Source organism: Macaca fascicularis, chromosome 17, assembly GCF_037993035.2.
Source record: "Macaca fascicularis isolate 582-1 chromosome 17, T2T-MFA8v1.1".
Classification (NCBI taxonomy): Eukaryota; Metazoa; Chordata; class Mammalia; order Primates; family Cercopithecidae; genus Macaca; species Macaca fascicularis.
In genome coordinates, this window is record NC_088391.1 from 21,390,762 (window position 1) to 21,411,500 (window position 20,739).

At 39.4% G+C, this 20,739-nt stretch overlaps 1 protein-coding gene across 8 annotated transcripts in view; it reads left to right on the plus strand.

Annotated features, from left to right (window-relative positions):
- Positions 1 to 20,739, plus strand: part of DGKH (diacylglycerol kinase eta) — a 197,152-nt gene that overhangs the window by 64,855 nt on the left and 111,558 nt on the right. For all 8 annotated transcript variants that reach the window (XR_006693619.3, XM_074021916.1, XM_074021917.1 and 5 more), the window contains one exon: positions 20,136 to 20,246. Coding sequence is in view for 5 of the 8 variants with exons in the window: in XM_005585737.5 (XP_005585794.1) it covers positions 20,136 to 20,246 (111 nt within the window). In the remaining 3 variants the exon portion in view is untranslated. The remainder of the gene's footprint in view (positions 1 to 20,135; positions 20,247 to 20,739) is intronic.

The following is a 20,739-nucleotide window of genomic DNA, read 5'->3' on the forward strand; positions in this document are numbered from 1 at the left end:
CCAATGGCAGGTAGACCAGAAGGCCAGGAGCAGACACTGCAGGTGGCGGGGAGTGGGGATGGAAGTGATGTTTTAAGAGGGGGGCTGCAAAATCTGTGAAGATGAAACCAGTGAGAGGCCCTCCTTGCAGAATTAAAGCGCTTTGCCTTGTTCTATAGTTGATGAACAACCAACAAAGATTTCGAGCAGGGAAGTGACCAGATGAGATCTGCCTTAAGGACATAATTCTGGAGGGAGGGAGTATGGAGGATTAATTAGACAGGGGGCTAGTTCAGTATAAGGAAATACATCTGTTTTTCATGTTTCTGTCCATATGATTGCCTTGTGAACAGTGGGGGACTTTTGTGGGACTGCGGTGTTCAGTTGAGGCCTGCCCGAGTAAGGCAGCCCCGCCGTGAGTACAGGAACAAGAACTGCAAGGACAGATTGTAGACAGGCGAGCAGGAGGGCTCGGCTTCTTAGCTTTGGTGTGGAGACCTTGAGTGTGCCGTCTCTCTGAGCTTGTGCTCCTTGGCCTTAGGGGACCCCTGGTATGCCCCTGATCGGGGAGCTGAGACAGAAGGGCCCTAGAGTCTCTCTTTGGGCTCAGAGGCATGGAGGACAAACAGGATTTTGTCCTATTGTCTGAAATGGTACTTTTGGTCTACTTTCCTTTTATTAGTGCCAACATTTAGAAAAGTCTTGTTTGAGTGTTCTGTGTCTCCTCTGCTTTATTATGGGTCCTTAAAAGAAGAGTCATTTTTCATTTTCACACTCGGGCCAAACTTCAAGGGGAACCAAATGAAGGGTTAGTGTTGTGACAGGCAGGTGGTGGTTCCCGCACTGCTCACCATCAGGAGGTTCGCCGGGCGTGCTGGTCTTGGAAGCATGTATTCATAGGGGGTCATTGCTGTAGTCTAGGTGAGAAATAATAGAATCACGAGCATTAGAGCACTGGGCGCAGGAGCAAAAAGGAAGACCAGTTTTCAGAAACCTTTTGATGGCAGATTAATTTAAGGGTGAGGGAAAATAAAAGAGAGGTTGGAAGTTGTGGGGTTGTGTGCTTAGGAAAAGGACACTGCTCCTAACAGATGAGGTCGTAGGAGGAGGGGCAGAATTGCCACGGGAAGGTGCTGAATTCATTTGGAATTCCGTATAGAGTGACTTTTTAACCCAGTGCCGTGTAGTTAGCTGCTGACAATTTTGGAATTAGAATTTAGGTTTTCTGAAGCCAGGCCAGTGTCTTTTCTATTATACTAACACATGTGTTACATGAAATAAAATGTACTTGCGTTTCAGGTGGTGATGGCATCTCTAAGTGGAGGTGTCAGGCAGGCAGTTGTAAATGGAGCTGGAGTGAAAATGAGAATAAATATAGAAATTTATTTTAGGAGTTATGTATATATTTAGAGGAAATAATTGGGACTATGGGAAGAAGTTCATTCAGAGAGATTTGGCACATAGGCTGTAATTGGAAATAGCCAAGGGGTAGATTTCCTGAAAAGGAGGGAGTGGAAGCTATAATGCATACAGTAAGGCTGCAGGAAAGGAAAAGGCAGAGTCAGCGAGAGGATTCTGATTTTTTAAAGCAGTTTTGTAGTAATGGAGAGGAAGGCATAGCTCGGAAGCTGAGACATAGTCAAGAGGTGGAAAAAGTTGTTACTTTTTAAAATCAGATGTGCCAACGGGAAGGAAAGGATGGAGAGAGAATGATTAGAGATGAAAGACAGAGGGAATAGTTCAATTTAGTTTAACAAACAAATCGTAAGTACCACTGAGGTGATAGGCATAGTGCCAGGTGCTAAGGAGACAAAGATGAAGTAAATATGAACTTGACTTGGGGACATTTACCGTCTAATAAAGGACAGAAGTGAGAGTAACACAAGACCAGCTGGTATTTACTGAGCACCGTGTGTCGGGAACTGTTGCAGATACTTTACATGCATTGACTCACTGAGTCCTCACAGCACCCCTATGGCTTAGTTATTGTTATTATCCGTGAAAAAGCAGAAACTCAGGCACAGAAACGTTAAGTAATTTGCTCAAAGTCTTTAACAACTAGTCAGCCGTGGAGCCAAGGTTTGAACCTAGGCCGTACCTCTGCACCTCTGTGCATGATGGACACAGACAGTTATACCACAATGCAAAGGTGGAGGCAAGAACAATATACAGAAGTAGCCTAAGGGAGGGAGGGCTTACATTGTTTTGGCAAATGATAGAGAAATATAGAAAGATCTCAGAGGAGGAATAAATGGAAGATGGGATGGATCCGGGTGAAGGGACACAGGAAAATGCTGTGACCAAAGTAGAGAACCCGCGTGCAGCCGTGCGTGTGTGCCTGCATGTGCGTGCGTGCGCACGTGTGCGTCTGCGTGCGTCTGTGTGTGTGCCTGTGTGTGTGTGTGTTGCTGTTTTTTCTAGTCATTTGCACAGCCTTCATCTCTGACCATTTCTTGGTTCCATGCTAATCACAGAGGACACTCACATTTGATTCTCTTCATTTCTGTGAACGATTATTAATAAGATTTTTTAAAAAATCTTCTAGAACTGGGTTATCCTTTTTAGGGGTATCAGTCTTGTCCATCAAAACCATCATTGGAGTGGAGTTTATGATATTAAATATAACGTATATGTGTATCTCTATCTATCTATCTATCTATCTATCTAATCTATCTATCTATCTATCTAATCTGTCTATCTATCTATCTATCTATCTATCTATCTATCTATCTATCTATCTATCTATCTATCTATCTATCTAATCTGTCTATCCATGCAGAGAACTGGCAGATTTCTAACTGATTTCTAATTTTCTATGTAGTTGGGACTCAGAATTTCAGAGGCAGATTATTGAAAATGCAATTGAAATTCCAGAAAATAAGCAGATCTTTTGCATGAAATGCTGAGTAGCTCTTTCTGAGATAACTGTACGTGGTAGATGTGAGACTCCTGATTGTGTGTGGCTCAGCAATGAGATGCCCGCACTTCACCCTGTTTCCCATTCTACCCTTGACCTTACCACTGACCCCCCCAGCTCCTCCTGCAGCCACGAACTGCATTCCAGGATAGGGGACATGGTAAGCGCAGCAGTCTTGTGAGCCTCAGGTATGCTGTGAGACTCTCTAATTTACACATTAGTTATTAGTTAAAAAAACAAACATGATGTCTAGTGGTTTATCTTAGGCCACATCAAAATGCCCTCACATCAAAATAGTTGTGTCATTGTGGCCATGGGGGAAAGTGGTTACAACAGATTGTCATGTGTGGGCAAAAGGATTATTCTTGGATATGAATGGGGCATTTGATAAGGAGTACGTAAATTCAGAAATTTGAAGGATCATATTCATTCATTCATTCATTCATTCATTCACCCATTTACAACATAGTTACACATACGGCATTCAGGCATTCACCAGTTACAGGGAAGGATTTGTGCAACTGACAAAAAGCCCATCTGTGTTCACATTTGCGAAAGAAAATCCTGATCATTAGCATAGCACCACTGCCATCTTGTGGTAATGCCTGGTAGTTCATTATATTTTATGAAAAAACTATGTCTGGTATTATACAGCATGTACATTTTGTATCTTCTCTGTGTAACAGTACATTATAAAGCCATATACTTTTACCTAATATTAATTAAAAATACACTCAGTGGGGGGAGGAAGAGCATTAGGAAAAATAGCTAATGCATGCTGGGCTTAACACCTAGGTGATGGGTTGATAGGTGCAGCAAACCACTAAGGCACATGTTTACCTATGTAACAAACCTGCACATCCTGCACATGTACTCTGGAACTTAAAATTAAAATTAAAATAAAAAAAAATACATTCAGAAACTGCTGTAAAGAAGGTACATATTAAAAAAGGAGAGAGCTTAATTTTAGAAATAATAAATAAATGTTCACAAAATAACTACAGTCTCAAGAAGGTAATTATATCATTATAGATATTCTCAAGAAAATTATAAGCCATTGCGAGGGACAAAGTACATTAGTAATCACTAGATGGTTTACTGATACAGAGGGTGACTAGAATATGTTGGATAGGCCGGGCGCAGTGGCTCACGCCTGTAATCCCAGTACTTTGGGAGGCGAGGTGGGCAGATCTCTTGAGGTCAGGAATTCGAGACCAGCCTGGGCAACATGGTGAAACCCCATGTCTACTTAAAATGCAAAAATTAGCTGGGTGTGGTGGCGTGTGCCTGTAGTCCCAGCTACCTGGGAGGTTGAGGTGCGAGAATTGCTTGAACCTGGGAGGCGGAGGTTGCAGTGAGCTGAGAGTGCATCACTGCACTCCAGCCTGGCAACAGAGTGAGACTCCATCTCAAAAAAAAATATAGGCTGGGTGCAGTGGCTCACGCCTGTAATCCCAGCACTATGGGAGGCCGAGACGGGCGGATCACGAGGTCAGGAGATGGAGACCATCCTGGCTAACATGGTGAAACCCCGTCTCTACTAACAATACAAAAAATTAGCTGGACGTGGTGGCGGACGCCTATAGTCCCAGCAACTCGGGAGGCTGAGGCAGAAAAATGGCGTGAACCCGGGAGGTGGAGCTTGCAGTGAGCCGAGATTGCGCCACTGCACTCCAGCCTGGACGAAAGAGCGAGACTCCGTCTCAAGGACAAAAAAAAAGTATGTTGGATAATCTTCATTATTTTGCTTTAGAAGGCATTGATTTATATTTAAATGTAAATGTCCCAAATATTAGAGTTTATAGTATTTCAAACAGGAGGAAGCTTGCTTCTTTACATTCCTTGGGCATACATTCCCTCAGTTAGGTCTTGAGGGGCAGACATAACTACTTGTCAGGTTTGCACAGGCTACAGCATAACTGGCTTTTGACAGGTTGAGTTTCTTCCTTCCTGGACAGGGAAAAGGGCAGAGGAATTGTGGTGGGAAGCCATTTTTTATCCCTGAGTTGAGCATGGCAGGATGGAATACTGCAGACAGACCCACTGAAGAACAAGCACGTCACTGGGCGCTGGCACGCCCTGCACAGAGAGTAAATGTTGCCAGCAAACACTACACTGTGGCCAGACTACAGCTGTCTGTCACATAGACGTCTCAGACAACCGGAATCAAAACATGTGTGTTTTATATGTAAAAGTAAACAATTACTTCTAGTAAAATTAAAAACAAAAACAATAGTCATGTATGGTTTTTGAGAATAAAAACAAATAAGACTATCGTACAAACCTCTAGAATATTAAATGTCAAGGTTTTATGTCATGTGAAATGTCATTATAGTCAATGCATACCATCTAGCCTTGTGGCTCTTTTTTTTTTTTTTTTTTTTTTTCTGACTTAGTCTCGTTTTGTTGCCCAGGCTGGAGTGCAGTGGTGCAATCCTAGCTCACTGCAGCCTTGACGTCCTGGGCTCAAGCGATCCTCTGGCCTTGGCCTCCCGAGTAGGTGGGACTACAGGAGTGAACCACCATGCCTGGCCCTGTGTGGCTTTGGAGCTCTGTTTCACAGCTGTAGAATTCCTCAGAGTCATCCTGGAATGGGGAGGCTGAGCTGCTTCGGTTCTGGATGGCCGGTTCGAAGTGCCTGGTCACATGTATTTGGGAAAAGCTCAGATGATCCTGCTACACCAAACTGCTTGAGGACAACTGCTCCTGGTGGCAGTTTATAAAAAGGGAAATGTTTTGTGATGTTGTAAATGACAAATCACCCTCATCATCTGATTGCATTGTCATTAAACGTTGGTCCCAGAAACATCCCTCACCACCATTCCCCTGTAAGCGGGGACATCATTCTCCAAAGCTCCCCTTGTACCCACTGCAGTTCTTCCACCAGCATTTGCTTTCCTGGCGAGTCAGCGTGACAGTGCGGGGATGGACATATCACAAAAGGGAGCGTACAGCAGCTGAGGCCGTTCTTCTCTGCCCCCGTCCAGAAATTTCCCAGCACACAGGTTTGAGTCCAGTACCCATGTAGCTCTTATTCCCTCATTGGAGGTTGTATTCCAGTCTTCATCTGCAGTTGGATCTGGCTTTTGTTCGGATCATAATTGAGTGTAGCTTGGTTTCTCGTGGGTGGCTGGCCCTGAAGAAGGGAGAGCTACAGTGAGCATCCTCAGTCATTAAACCTAAATTAGCTTCTCCCCCTACTCCTGGTTGCGGGCAGAGCTTCCTAAATATGTGTTTTAGGAAGATTTTGACACCAGATTTTTAAAATGCACAGAGCCAGATAAAAGTAAGTGGCTACACTTAATGATATTAGTTAAAGGTGCATGGGAAAAGGAACAAAAGTGCTGAATTATACCTTTTTAAAGGGTTTATGCAAATTATTGTATGTATAAGAGTCTTTTAAGCCTGATAATTCCAATCACCAAAAGAGATTTTAGTATGTGTAGGTCCCTATGCCCTACTCTAAACCAATTGAATCAAGGTGTATTAATGTTTATAAAGGTCTCCAGGTAATGATCAGCCAGACTTTAGAGCAAATGGCATATTTAATAGAGCTTAGTGTCGTGTGTGTCCTTATTTAAATACAGAGGCTTACATTCACTTTTAAGAAAGTAGGAAATTCATGGTGGGACAAAATTCGCACGGGGAAAGGAGGATACCAGCACAAAGCCAAGAGTCTGGAGTCAAAAGGAGCCGATGGGAGAAGTCTGGAGGCTGATAGGAAAGCCAGCCTTGAAGCAGTTTCACAGGTGGCCGATGGAGGAGGTTGACAGACTGAATCAGAGCAAGATCAAATGACTTCCCTTCCAGATCCATGAGAGGAGGAGCAGTCGTTACTCAGATATGAGTTCCAGCATGGCTGTGGGGAAAAATAGTTCTCATATTATTATCACACAAAAATATTTAGAAGGGTAAATAAAAAGAAAAAGCAGTGTTACGATAGGAGACACAATCTATTGAAGGGCAAACCTGTGGTGAAGATAGGCTTTAGGATGGGGTAAAATGTGGGTTTTGCCACCTTTAGTTTGAAAGGTGTTTGGCCACCTTTCAAACTAAATTATGTTAAGTTTAACTGTTGGATAAAATATGGAAGGATAGAAAAATGTACTATCTTTTAATGTCACTATCTACAAATAGTAGTTCATTTATACATTTTGTATGTGTACCTCTTCTGTATACCCGTCCCCTCCATGAAGATAATATTAATGCAGACAAGATAGATGGCTTCCCCTAATAACAGTGAAGTGGTAGTGGATAAAAGCAGAATGGCTTTTAATTTGGGGGGAAAAAGCCCAGAATAGACAACAGCTAATTGCTTATATTTGCCACAGGGACATTTGCAAGTGAGGAGATGACCCGCCACAAAATAGGCACCTGTGGCTGGAGTTCTCACAGTGCTGCTGGGTTCCTGCCGAGGGTCTGCCTGAAGAGCTCCTAAAGATAGGCTTCTGTGCAAGTTTCCCCCAAAAGCCATCTCAGCTACTTTATCTGAATGTCAGTGTTCATTCATTCATTTGTTCAGTGCATCATTACTAAGCGCTATTATCTGTGCCAGGAACTCTGGTTGGTGCCAGGGCTCCAGTGGTGACTGAGGTACACGTGGCCTCTGCTCTCACTGAGCATGCAGGCTACTCGGGGAGACAGACATGTTAGTTTGGGGCTTATTGAATTTTGAAGAGCCAGTGGTATCCAAGTGGAGTTATCCAGCAGCAATTCTAATCCTTTCCTAATTTTCACTGGTAAACAAGGTAAGATCGGTGTTCTAAGAAGTAAAATAATATTACATAGTGTGTTATAAACCATGCTCCATTATTATATTAAATACAATTTCATAATTGATTTTTACTTTTATGTTTAAGATTTAGAAAACTTTAGACATTTTCTTTATGTGGTTAAATTAGGGTTTTGTGCAATAATGTATCCAAATAGAAGCATTAGGCCCTTGTTCAGGATGGTCTCTTTATGTACTTTGTATCAGTCCCACTAAAAACACCTTTTTCCCCAAAGTATGACCTACTCAAACGGTACCTTACTTCTGATACGTCATAACATTTGGGAGTTTACAGGAGATATTTGTGCATCATTTTGTTTCTTCCTGACAACTCTGAGGAATACAGGGCAGGTGATGTTTGTTTATTTACAGATGGGAAAACTTAGGTTCATAGATATGATTACTTATTAGAAGTCACAGAGCTAGCAAATGGTGGAGGCAGAAGTGGAACCCAGCCTGGGACTCTTGTTCAGGAGTCAGGTCTATTTTTGTTTTATGCTTCCTGTCAATATATTGACTTGCTGGAAAGATAAATTGAATTGTCTTTTTCCACTGAATTCCTCCAGTTGTTATCAATCAAAGAAAAAAAGTTTTAATCCTTTAATTTCTTACTTTTTGTTTCCTGATTCTTCAACAAATTAGTTAATATGTATTAATTATTTTCTATGTATAAATGAGATATAGTTTTTGTCACTGAGAAACTCAGTCCTATAGGAGAGGCCCAGGCATTAAAAAAAAAAATCCCTATGCAGCATGATTAATGCTGTAAATAATGCATGAGCATAGAGCTTTGGATGTGATACCAAGGATGTGGTAGTGGCCTGAGTTTTGAAGGAGGATGGGATGGGGTGGGAGGTTTAGAAGAGGCAGTGGAGGATGATATTGAGTAGAAGGGAGAGCTGGTGAAAAAGCTTGGACACAGGGAAGCATGGTGTATTTGGGGATTACCAAGTACTTCTCTTTTACTTTACTATTAGGGGAACTTAGGGGGACTGCTGAAGATGGGGCTGTTAAGGAAGGTGGGACACTTGTGGACAAAAGAGTATTGTATGCCCAGCTAAGAGGTCTGGAATTATGCGGGTGATGGGCACACCTTGAACATATTGAACCAGAGTTTGGCAGGATTTCAGAGATAATTTTGTCCACAGTGGAAAGAATGGACTAGTGGTGGGAAAAACTGATAGCACGGAGAGCACCTAGTAAACTATTGAGTCCAAGAGAATTAGAGGAGCCCAAACTAAGGCAATAGCAAGAGGGGTGGAAAGGGATGGATTTAAGGAACAAAAACTTTTCCATAGCAAATAATGCGTAGGATGAGGACTTATTATGATGATAATATCTTGACATATAATTTTTAAAGAATTATATATTCTTTTGAATCCATTGCCTCACATAGCATCATAGCACATAGTGATATGCAGGCATTATTTCCATTTCAGAGGTGAAAGTCTGTTAGCTATAGAGGCTTCGTTTGACCATTAAAGATGGTCAGGTAGATTCATGATGTTACAGGTTTTGTACAGACATCCAAGAAAGCCTAACACAGCTTTCCTGGAATTTATATGACAAATGAATAAGGAAATATATAGGCCAAAGAAAAATTCTTTGTTTGAGAGGACAGAATAGATAGGAATTAGAAGAGATAGGAAAGAAGTGACACAAATAAAATGTAGAGTATTGAAATCTCCCTTGATCCATCTCTCCCATTACAGCAAATTCCATTCCCTAGATGAGAAGTGGAGGTCATGCTGGGACATGACTGGTAGAAGCTAGAGGTTCTTCTGGAATTCTTGAAGGCATCTGTAAAAGACATGCATCATCACTGACCTTTGCACTTTACACACCTGTTTAATGCTCCTCTAAAGGTCAGCATCGCATATGAAAGTGTACACCTACTGGATAACTCAGGCAGTGCCTGATTTTTCAAGGACTCTTAGCTTTACAAAAGGCTCATCGAAGGGCTGTATTTAAAGTTGCATTCTCCTTGGGGCATTAAAGTGGTTTTCCATCTAAGCAGCTTCAACTTGTGACACAAAGGCGTTTCTGAAAATTTAGGTGAAATCCTGGAGCATCCATGTGTGTATATAATTTAAAAGAGAAATTACCTTTATTTTCTTTAAGCAAAGGGCATGAAATGAGCAATTCTGCAGCTTTAAAACGCTGGGCTAAAAACAGTCTCAGAAAGCCAGCTAGATAAGAATTTATTCAACTTGTAACGCTTTTATTTTTTGAAAATGATTTTCCAAAGTCAGGTTCATTGATCTTTTTGCTTTTAATTTTTTTAAACTAGGTTATTAGGTTCCAGTTGGAGTCTATGTGGCTTTACGGATTTTTCATGAGGGTCAGGTAGTACTAAACCTATTAACTGACAGATTATAGGACTAAATGGCAGTTAATATAAATGTTTCTAAGCCCTTTTTGGGAGGAGGGGCAAGTTTATGCCTCATCCTAGAATTTGCGAACAAAATAAAACTAAAGCATACTTGTTTTTAACAGATTCTTAACCATAACTCTGATTATAACCATTTCTTATATTTGTTACTAACTTTATTATTGTGGTTGAACATTAATATCAAATATAATAGCATGATTTAAAAAAATGAATCTTTGTTTCTTCACTTGAAGATATTTTGAAATATCTTCAAAAATATTTCATTATTTTGAAATATTTGGAGCCACGTGCTTTTTTCTTAACCACACTTTGATTATATAATTATATTTGCTAGAGCTGTTACGAATTAATCACTTTTTGGTTATGCTTGTTCTTTTATAAGAAGTGTTTGTTTAGCCGTACATAAACAGAAGTTTATTTTGAGGATTAGCTTTCATGTGAATAACTGCCTCCCAGCTAAATCTTTTTAATCACATCTTTTAGAGGACGGCAATAATGTTTTTGTCTTTTTTTCTTCAAGAATTTCAAATTAGCTGTTTGTATATTGTAACATAGGTTTGTAGCTTCGTGAAGGCAAGGACTACATCTTATACATCTTTATATATACACCACCGCCTCACACATCACAGGAGATTAATCCATGCTTATGTAAGATTTGAAGAATGTAATAATTCTGTAGAAAAAACGTAAATTATTTGCTTTGAAAATGACTCTATAAGGAACATCTCTAAATGCACAATATTCTCATAAAAAATCAGGGTAGACATTTTCTGCCCCTCTAGACATATGCCTTTGAGCATTGTGTCCATTTTCATACATGTGAAAAGAAACAGCCTCAAATCTGCTGAACCCTGGAAACCATAAAAGCATTTCCAGCCTGTGTTTCTTGTTTACTTATTGATACCATTTCCCCTCAATCAGGGGCCCAGGGCTTTCCCGTTTTCTAATTTTTTCTTTGTTTTAAAATGCACAGTTACCTTACATACTATTTTATACTATCGCTAAAAGTTGTTTAGGTCAAGTCAACCAACATTTATTTGTGGAGGCCCTCTGATGTGTTACCTAACACTGTAGACGGTGATGTTACAAAAATGGGGAGGATGCAGTCTTTGCCCTCTTAAAGGCCGTGACCTGGTGGGACCATAAACATGTGGATGGACACTATTCAGCATCATAGGTGCTGTTACACAGACAGGATAAGGATGTATTAGAGACCCAAAGGTGGGAGTGGTGGCGTCTTCCTCCCCCTGCAGGGTCAAGGAAGCCTTCCCAGGGCTAATGGTGCTGGATGAATGTTGAGATGAATAGATTTCAAGACAGATAAATGGAGCAGAGGATATGGAGGGCAGAGGAAGGAGCTTGGGAGGGGCAGGCCATGCGTTTGGAGGGCTGCATAGGGGCCTTCTATGGTACATGTAGGAGCTTGGACTTTATATGGAAGGCAGAAGAGAACTAATGAAGGGCTTGAAGCGGTGGCGTAATTTAACTAGATTTTCATTTTAGGAAATTACCCACATAACCATGGGAGAATGAAGTAGGTTATTTACATTTCCTTAAAACCGTACTTTTAGGACATAAATAGACCAAACATTAACTTTTCTTCCCCATTGCCTTAAACAGAACTTTACAAAAATCCGAATACACCCACTTCTGCCATTTGAATTTCCAAATGATTTATTCTTTGGCCAAGATACATTTTTATAGCACTTTAATGTTCTGTGTTTGGGTTTAAGAATTATGGGCTGCCTACCTTGGGTGACGCCAGATGCTACAGTGATGCAGCTCACCATATAACTCTCCCTAATCCCCCTTGGCAGCGACAACAGGCTTCCCGTATTTCTCCTCAAAGCTCCTGAAATAGGACTGTATTGAACGGGCTTGACTGGGTCGCATATTTTAGGCATTTTCAGGAAAAGAAAGAAAGCATTTGTATGCGAGTGAATCTGAGCAAGCACCTGAAAGAGGAGGAAAGGATTTAGAGTAACAGAAGACTAGCATGATGTCACATGACAAAGTTCAGAGACCTCCTCTTAGCCGAGGTGGCTTCGCATGGTGTTACTGGTCATCTGCAGTCTGGTCCAAAAAGCAGTCCTGTGGTCGGTGCTAGGCCATAAGTCTTCAGTTCTGAACACGATGAGATGGCTCTTCCATGATAGTCAATGTAGTTTCTTTCTCCTTCTCTCACTAACTTTGTTAGACTAGAAGCTACATTACCCTCTTAAAAGTTTTTAGCTCTTATCCCAAGGACTTCCTGGGACATTTAACAGTGTTGTAATCTCTTCTTTTCAAAAAAATTATTTATATTATGGTAAAAATTTTATAACCTAAAATTTACCATCTTAATCATTTCTAAATGTGCATTTCAGTAGCTTTAAGTATATTCGCATTGTGCCATGTAATCTGTATATTTTTAAATGAACACTTCATATTTCTTTCTGATCAGGTTAATTATTTAACATACTATTAAGTCTTGATTTTTGTATCTCTTATTTTTTGCACATTCTCTTTTTAATCATAAATGATCAATTTTTTTTTGAAGAATAACTCATTAAAATATTGATAATACAACTTTGATACTTCCTTTCCACTGTAGTTATATTTTCCTCATATTATATTTTGACCTTTCTATATGGTAGTGTCCTTTTATGAGTCACAAGTGCACACTTTATGAAGCAGTGAACCATGAAACTGGATAGGACATTAGAGACTCTGAACTGTTGTTTGATTATTTCAGGTTATTGAGGTGTGGATGCTAATTGAGCATTCCTAGTCTAAAGTGAAAATAATGTGTTACCCAAAGATTCTACATCTCCAATCTTGGTTTGAAAAAAAACTAGGACTGAAAACACGGAATGAAAATGTATTATTTTGTGTTTTGAAGGAATGAACATTTGAGTTCAAATTAATTTTTCTTAGGGTAAGCTTTTCAGTTTTATAAAATAATGTTTAATGATCTTGGGAAGAATAACTATGTAGTATATCTTCAAAAGTAAAATTTTCAAATTGAATAAATAAGTATATTTCAAACTTTTGAATTAGGAAATGCCTGTATATTTTAGGATATGTTTGGTTATATAATTATTAACTACTGCTGAAAATGCAACAGAAAATTGGAACTCAAAATTTTTTAGTTATTGCTCTCTAACCTCAAGTAATATCAAATTACACTGTTTCGAATGGTATAGGAGACCATTAAGCTAACTGAAGAGAAAGTTTAAAAGAATTAATGTTTGTTACTCATAACCATATTAAGGACTGATTTATTTACAAAACAACAACCAAAAAAACTAATCGAATTATTTAAAGAGCAACCACCAAAACACTAATCCAATTTATTGTTATATAGAGGCCATCATTTTTAGTTACGGTGGATCTCGAAAGTTCATGAACCCTCTAAAATTGTATGTAATTTTCAGTGTGTGTATTATGTGTGTGTGTGCGTGCACGCACGCATGTTTCTGGAGAGATAGTATTCACAACTTTCAGCAGATTCTGAAAAGGCATCTTGATCCAACCAAGTTATGAACCACTGTCACAGACGTTAGTTTGCCCATTTTCTTTTTTATGTGCGGACCCCAATTCACAACTAGACTTTGTTTCAGAAGTAGTTTGTTTATGAACTGGTTGTTTGGAACTTAGACCACATTTTTCTATGAAAGTAGTAATATGTATTAAACACACACATATACACACACACACACACGTACACAGATGCACACACACACACTAGACATTCCCTGACTTATAGCGGTTCAACTTAATGATTTTCCAATTTTCTGATGATGTGAAATCAGTACAAACTACTTTGAGTACTCATACAACCATTCTGTTTTCACTTTCAGTACAGTATTCAATTACCTGAGACATTCAATACTTTATTAGAAAATAGGCTTTGTATTAAATGATTTTGCCCACCTGTAGGCTAACGTAAGTGTTTTGAGCATGTTTAAGGTAGACTAGGCCAAGCTGTGATGTTCAGTAGGCTAGGTGTATTAAATGCATTTTTGACTGACAATATTTTCAACTTATGATGAGTTTATTAGTATATTCATTGTAACTTGAGGAGCATCTGTACTTACATAAATTATAGAACCTTCACAGTAGTGATACAAAGACAAATGAGATAGACCTCCTGGACTCCAAGTAGTTTATAATCCAGGCTAGGGCAAAAGGCAGGTAAAACCTATCCTCAGTTGAGATTGACCTCCTAATTTACCAGTGACCTTCCTGTTTATTTTTCTGCAGCTGTGTCAGGATTCATTCCTTCTCACCACTACACCCATAGAAGTATTAGGCAACTGGTATCCTTGGGATTTAGACACATGAGAGAATAGCATGGGGACTTAAACTTTAAGGCAAATTTATGACATGGTTTCTATGGAAAGATGTACTCCTAGTTCTAACTTGGAACCCAAGTTCCTGGGACACAGAGAGTCCTTCACTTGGAGCTTCATTAGTGGACACTGTCTGTGTGATCAACGAAGAATACACCTCTCCTCCGCCATGGAGTCTCCCCCTCAAGAGTCCTTTACACAGTTAGCCAGAATAAGGACCTTCTCATTACTAATGACCGTTTGTGTTTGAAATATTCATAAGTCAGACTTTTCTTTCTGAAGTGCAGCATGAAAAATTTTCCCCACTACCCCAATTAGGTTCTTGATGAGGGATATGATAGTTCTTTGTAGCTAGACTACATAATATCTGGTGGAACTTTTAAAATATATGTTGGTTGTTGACCAAAGGGAGAAGCTAAAGGGTGAAAGAAGACAGAAAGAGAAAGTGGAATGAGAGGGCATGAGTGCTTCATGACGTCATCACAAGATTTAGCATCTCATTATGCCACATGAAGAGTGGCAGTCTCTTAGTTCATTTTTTGTTGCTTAGAACACCTGAGACAGGGTGATTTATAAGGAAAATGAATTTATTTCTTATAGTTTTGGGGGCTGGGAAGTCCGAGGGCGTAGCTGGGCATCTGGTGAGAGCCTTCTTCCTGACGGGGATTCTCTGCAGAATCCCAAGGTAACACAGAGGATCACATGGCGAGGGAGCTGAGCATGCTGATGTGTTAGCTCAGATCTTTCTTCCTCTTGTAAAGCCATCAGTTCCACTCTCATGTCAGCCTATTGATCCATTAACCATTACTCTATGTATGGATTAATCCATTCATGTAGACAGAGCACTCATGACCTAATAGCTTCTTCAAGGCTGTAGGTCTCAACACTGCCATATGGAGGATTGTATTTCAACGTAAGTTTCAGAGGGGACATCAAATTATAACAGACAGTGTCAGTCTTTCTTCATAATTCTTAATGTTTTCTACAGGTCCTGGGAAAGCTTTTTAGATTAGACTTTTAGCATATCATGTCATTGCATATGATGTGTGCACATATTTTGAAACATGGATCAAGAAGACATGCTCCACCTATGTAGATGAATAGGAGGAAATTTTGTCTTCAGAGAATGTAACAAAGAGTGGGCATGTTTTGGAGTTAAACATGAATTTTCACTAAGAATTATAATTACTTTAGCCAAATAATTTTGCAAGGCGTTCTTTGATTTGACTAAAAAATGTATATGATCCAAGACCACAATATTTTTTAGCCTTATAAAAAGATGTGACTAACTTTAGAAAACACAGAGATTTGGATTAGCTTGTACTTTCACCATTTGCTACCAAAAAGCCAACGCAGAGAACTGTGGTCTGTTCCTTACTTACATACTAGCTACGTTAAGTCACTAATTCTTCAGATATGGAGGTGCCTCTTTACAGATATGCAAAATGTATATTATAAATTTCAAAAAGTTATACATTTTATGATGTTCCTCTAATAGTCTCTATCTACAGAGTCATTGCTACAAACCAATATTTTAGATAATTATACCTGTTCGTATTTTCTTAAAAAAAAAAAAAAGCAATGTAGACAGGAAATTAGTAACAGAGCAGCTGAAAATTAGAATGACTAGATTCTGTGTTGAGGTTAATAGTCATGCATGTACAAATAATGTTTTTCCATAGAAGATAATCTTTGTGACTTTGGGTTACACAAAGCTTTCTTAGATTTGACGTGATTCATAAAAGAAAAAAATTGATAAGTAGGACTTCATCAAATTCAGGATCCCTCTGATCTTCAAAAGATGCCATGAATACAATAGAAAAAACAAGTCACAGACTGGGAAGAAATATCTGCAAATCACATGTTAGATAAATACGTTGCATCTAGAATATGTAAAGGTCATTTAAGATGCAAAAATAGGAAAACAGACAATTCCCTTATAAAAATGGACTAAAGATTCAAACAGACAGTTCATCAGTGAAGATGTGCAAGTGAAAAATAAGCACAGGAAAATGCTCAAAATCAGTAGTCATTAGGGAAACGCACATTAAAACCACAACGAGATACTATCTACCTATTAGAATGCCTAAAATTAAAGTGACTGACTAAATGTTGGTGAGGATGTGAAGCAGCTGTTGGCAGCAGACCAGTGGCTGCCTGGGGACAGGCAGCGATTATAAAGAGATACAAGGAAAGTTTTGATTGGGGCAAGTATGTTCAGTATCTTGACTATGGTAGTGGTTTCATGGCCATATTTGTATGTCAAAACATATCAAATTGTATACTTTAAGCATGTGCAGTTTCTAATACGATCATGATATCTCAGTAAAGCTGTACATTTTCTTTCCTGTAATGTTGCTTCCTTTGGTTTGTATTTCTGACTTAATTGGTGATAACATAGATTTTATTTCAGGGGTGCATTCTTAAGATGTATGACTATTTAAAAGATACAAAATAATAAGATGATAAATATGGATTTTTAGTCTTTCTGGTATAAATGTCACATAATAAATCTGAATATTTCCAATAATTTTGACATGTAGCTAATACTGATATGCACTTACTATTAACACTCTCAGCCTCAGTAGATTTAAATTATATTAATTTGACTTACTTAGAAATTTATATTGTTATTTATGTTTTTCCCCTTTTTAAAAATACCTTTGTTAGGAGTACGTTTTAATTTTTATTGTTATAAGCAAAAGTTTAGTGTGATTTATGGAATAAAAGGGTAGTTATAGAATATAAGTCAGTGTGAATTGCTGTTCGTATTTCCTTTCTGTATTGGGATTCCATGTTAGGAAATATTGCTAAAAATAAGTAGGCTTTGGAGTGAGACTTGGGGACCTCTTAATTCCTGCTACAGTGAGTGGTGGTAGCAGTGTATTTGGTGATAGGGTTTGCCCTGTGTTTACTTGGGTCCTGGGCTCCAGTGATGGGAGAGATGATAGAAGATGACCTATCCCCACCTGTGTATATTAAGCTGGCGCCATGTGGTAGGACATTGAAATGGTGGTTTACACTATAAAAAATGAGTTGCAATTATAAGAAAAAAGGCAGGGGAGGTAGGCCTTAGAATGCTGGCATTAAATCTTATTTTTCTTAAGAGTTCGTGCAAAATGGGGCCTGGAGTTTCACTCCAGGAGCACTTTTAGCTGCTGCCACATGAAGCTTATTAAGGGCAAGATTTCTCCCGACACCTGGCCTTTCTCACTGCTTCCTCTCAGGAGGCCTCTCTCACCATTGCTTCTGTGTGGACTCCAGCAGCTGTAATTGGTTTAGATGTGCAGCTAGACCCTACCCTAGTCTAAGGCAGTGGCTTTCCACTGTGGCTGCCATTCAAGTCACCACCTCCTTTCTCACCCGTTTCCCCATTGTCACTTTTCTGCCTTAAACATTTCACTAGCTTTTTGCACTTAGAAGAAAAAGCACACTCCCTGTTGTGTCCAGCATATTCTGACTCTTGTCTCCTATAACCTCCTCTCTTGATACAGTCCTACTCCAGCTGTTATTTGTCCTGACAGTGGCTGCAAACACTTATTTACTTCTTACAAAAAGCTCTTATAATGTGATGCCTGGCAAACACTCCCTGGACTTAATAGCATAATGATATCATAATAATAACACTTTCTGCCATCTATTGAATGTTTTCTCCAACCCAGACAGTGTGCTAAGTGCTCTACAGGCATTATCTTATAATTAAGTTAGATGCAACAAACTTGTGAAGTTGGTGTTGTGATTTCCGATTTTTAGGAGAGAAAACTGAGGTGCAGAGTTGAAGTAATTTGTCCAGGTTCATACTGTTACTGTATGCTGGAGCCTGGCTTGAAATCTGTCTGTCTGACTCTAAATTGGCTCTTTGGTACTGACTTTCAAAAGTGTTTTGTTACGATTAAATGGTAATGATTCTACAACAGTTCCAGGAAGACAGTCTTAGAGCAAGCTGTAGAGTAAAATTCTTATTGAAATTCAAAGTAAATATTAATGCAACTTAACTGTCTTACTGGAGACAACAAACTTTTCTCAATATATTATGTCTTTATGGTAGTAAGAAATAATGTTGTGTAAAAGTTGGAAATGAACGGTGGAATCAAACAGAGATATGATCTCAGCACCTGCCATTTATTCATATAGATCTCATTATCATATGAACCAGATAATGTTCTAGGCACTGGAGATATTGTCAGTGTGCAATCCAGTGGGATGATTTAAAATTTTGGTTCTACAAGCTGTTTTTGTCTTGGAGGCTCATTATAGCACGGTAACTCTTTATTGAATGCTGTATAAATGTGATCCATCTTGGGACCCTATCCTAAGGGGGTCCGTTTGAGCCAGTGTTGTGACATGGCCTCTAAGGTTATCCTATAGGAAGACTCTAGTGTAGTTTGCTTTCTTTTTTCCTTTCTTTCCATCCAATTAAAATGAAACATTAAATTTAACTTTTTTAGATATAATAAACTCAGGGACCTTATATTCTAATAGGGTTAGCACAATAAGCATAGTAAATGACATTATGTGTCAGAAGATGGAAAGTACTTCGTGGGGTGGGTAATAAGATCAGGATGGGGGAAAATATGGTGAGCAAGCACAAGTTTCAGTGTGAAACACGCAGTTACTCAGGTGGGTCTCATTAAGATGGTCAAGACCTGAAGTGGGTGAAGGGGACAGCCAGAGGGATATCTGAGGGAGGAGAGGGGAGGTAGTGCCAGCCTACAGCAGGAGTATGTAGGCCCACTGCAGAAGAAAGCAGCCATTGTGATGGAGGAAATCAAGAGAGGGAAACACTAGATGAGGTCAAAGAGGTTCAAAGTATTTTGCTGCTGAAAACAAAATGAGCTAGCATACCTAAGGCACTTAACCAGAGCCTGGCCCAGGGCCACAGAGTCCCTGCCTACCTCTTCCAGCTGCATCTCCCTCTGCTCCCTCTTGCAAACTCTTCACTGCATTTATAGCAGAAAACTCTTTGCAGATGCCCCAAATATCCATGTTTTAACCTTTCTACTTTGCACACACCTAAAATGTCCTTCCCCCATCTCTCATCATAAACTCCTTCAAGACCCACCTTGGGACCTTGTCTGGGAACACTGCTTTGACTCCCTCTGAGGTGAGCTAATGAGTCCTTCTCTGGACCACCTGCACAGTATTGTGTATATGTTAGAAATAACACCTGGCTAATGGTAACTAACATTTAATGAGCACATACTATGCACCATGCCCTAAGTCCTTTAACGTGTTTTTTTTTTTTTATTTCTCACAACAACCCTATAAGGTATGTCGTATTGTCATCCCCATTTTACAGATGAATAAATAAAGCTGTGAAGAAGTTCAGTAACTTGCCTGAAATCATCCAGCTACTAAGTGGTGGCACCAGGAGGTGAACCCAAGGTTTCTGGCTCCAGGACTTATGCTTTTTCGTAATCATATTATACTGCACCTCCACCATACTTACTATATACAAGGCAGTGTGCGCATAACACTGTATTGCAAGTGTTAATGTATGTGCAAATGTCTTGCCTATTACTCATGAATTCTTTGTGGGCAGGGAATCATGTCAAATTCACTTTTGCTCTTTGGGGCTTTGCACATATGCAAAGCTGTGATGAGAGTAACATATTCTCTTGTAATTTGCAAGGCATGAGAAATATTATTCCAAATGTTAATGAAAATGCACCATTGGCTCTGAATTTCATTTGGGTTTGAATTTCATTGTAACCGTGTCATTGTGCTTCTGCTTCTCTCTAGACCAGTATTAAAGAGGGACCGCTATTGAAGCAAACCAGTTCTTTCCAAAGGTGGAAAAAGCGATACTTCAAACTTCGAGGCCGCACCCTCTACTATGCAAAGGACTCAAAGGTAATTCGAGATAATACTAGTTTCAAGCATTTGAGACTGTGGATGGATGTACAATTTTGGTTCTGTAAGCTGTTTTTGTCTTGGAAGCGCACTGTAGCATTATGCTCTTACATGAATTCAGTGTAAATGTGATCCATTGTGGACCCCATCCCAAGCGGGTCTATTTGAGTCAGTTCCATAACATGTCCCTAAGAATAATCTTTTAAGAAGGCCCTAGTGTAGTTTCATTTCCTTCTTCCTTTCTTCTTTCTTGACAATTAAAATAAAGCATTAAATGTAACCTTATTAGATGTAATAAACGCAACGATTTTGGTTTCCACCTTTTACCTTGTAAATCTTTCCCTGACCATGAGAGAAAGAGAGAGCTGCAGTTGTTGCTAAGAATTCATGCTCTGTGTTCAGACAAGAGCCCATATCCACTTCCAGCATATTCCAGTGGAGTGGCTGTGGACAGCACATGTTGCTGAGAGGAGGCTTAAAGGAGAAAATACAC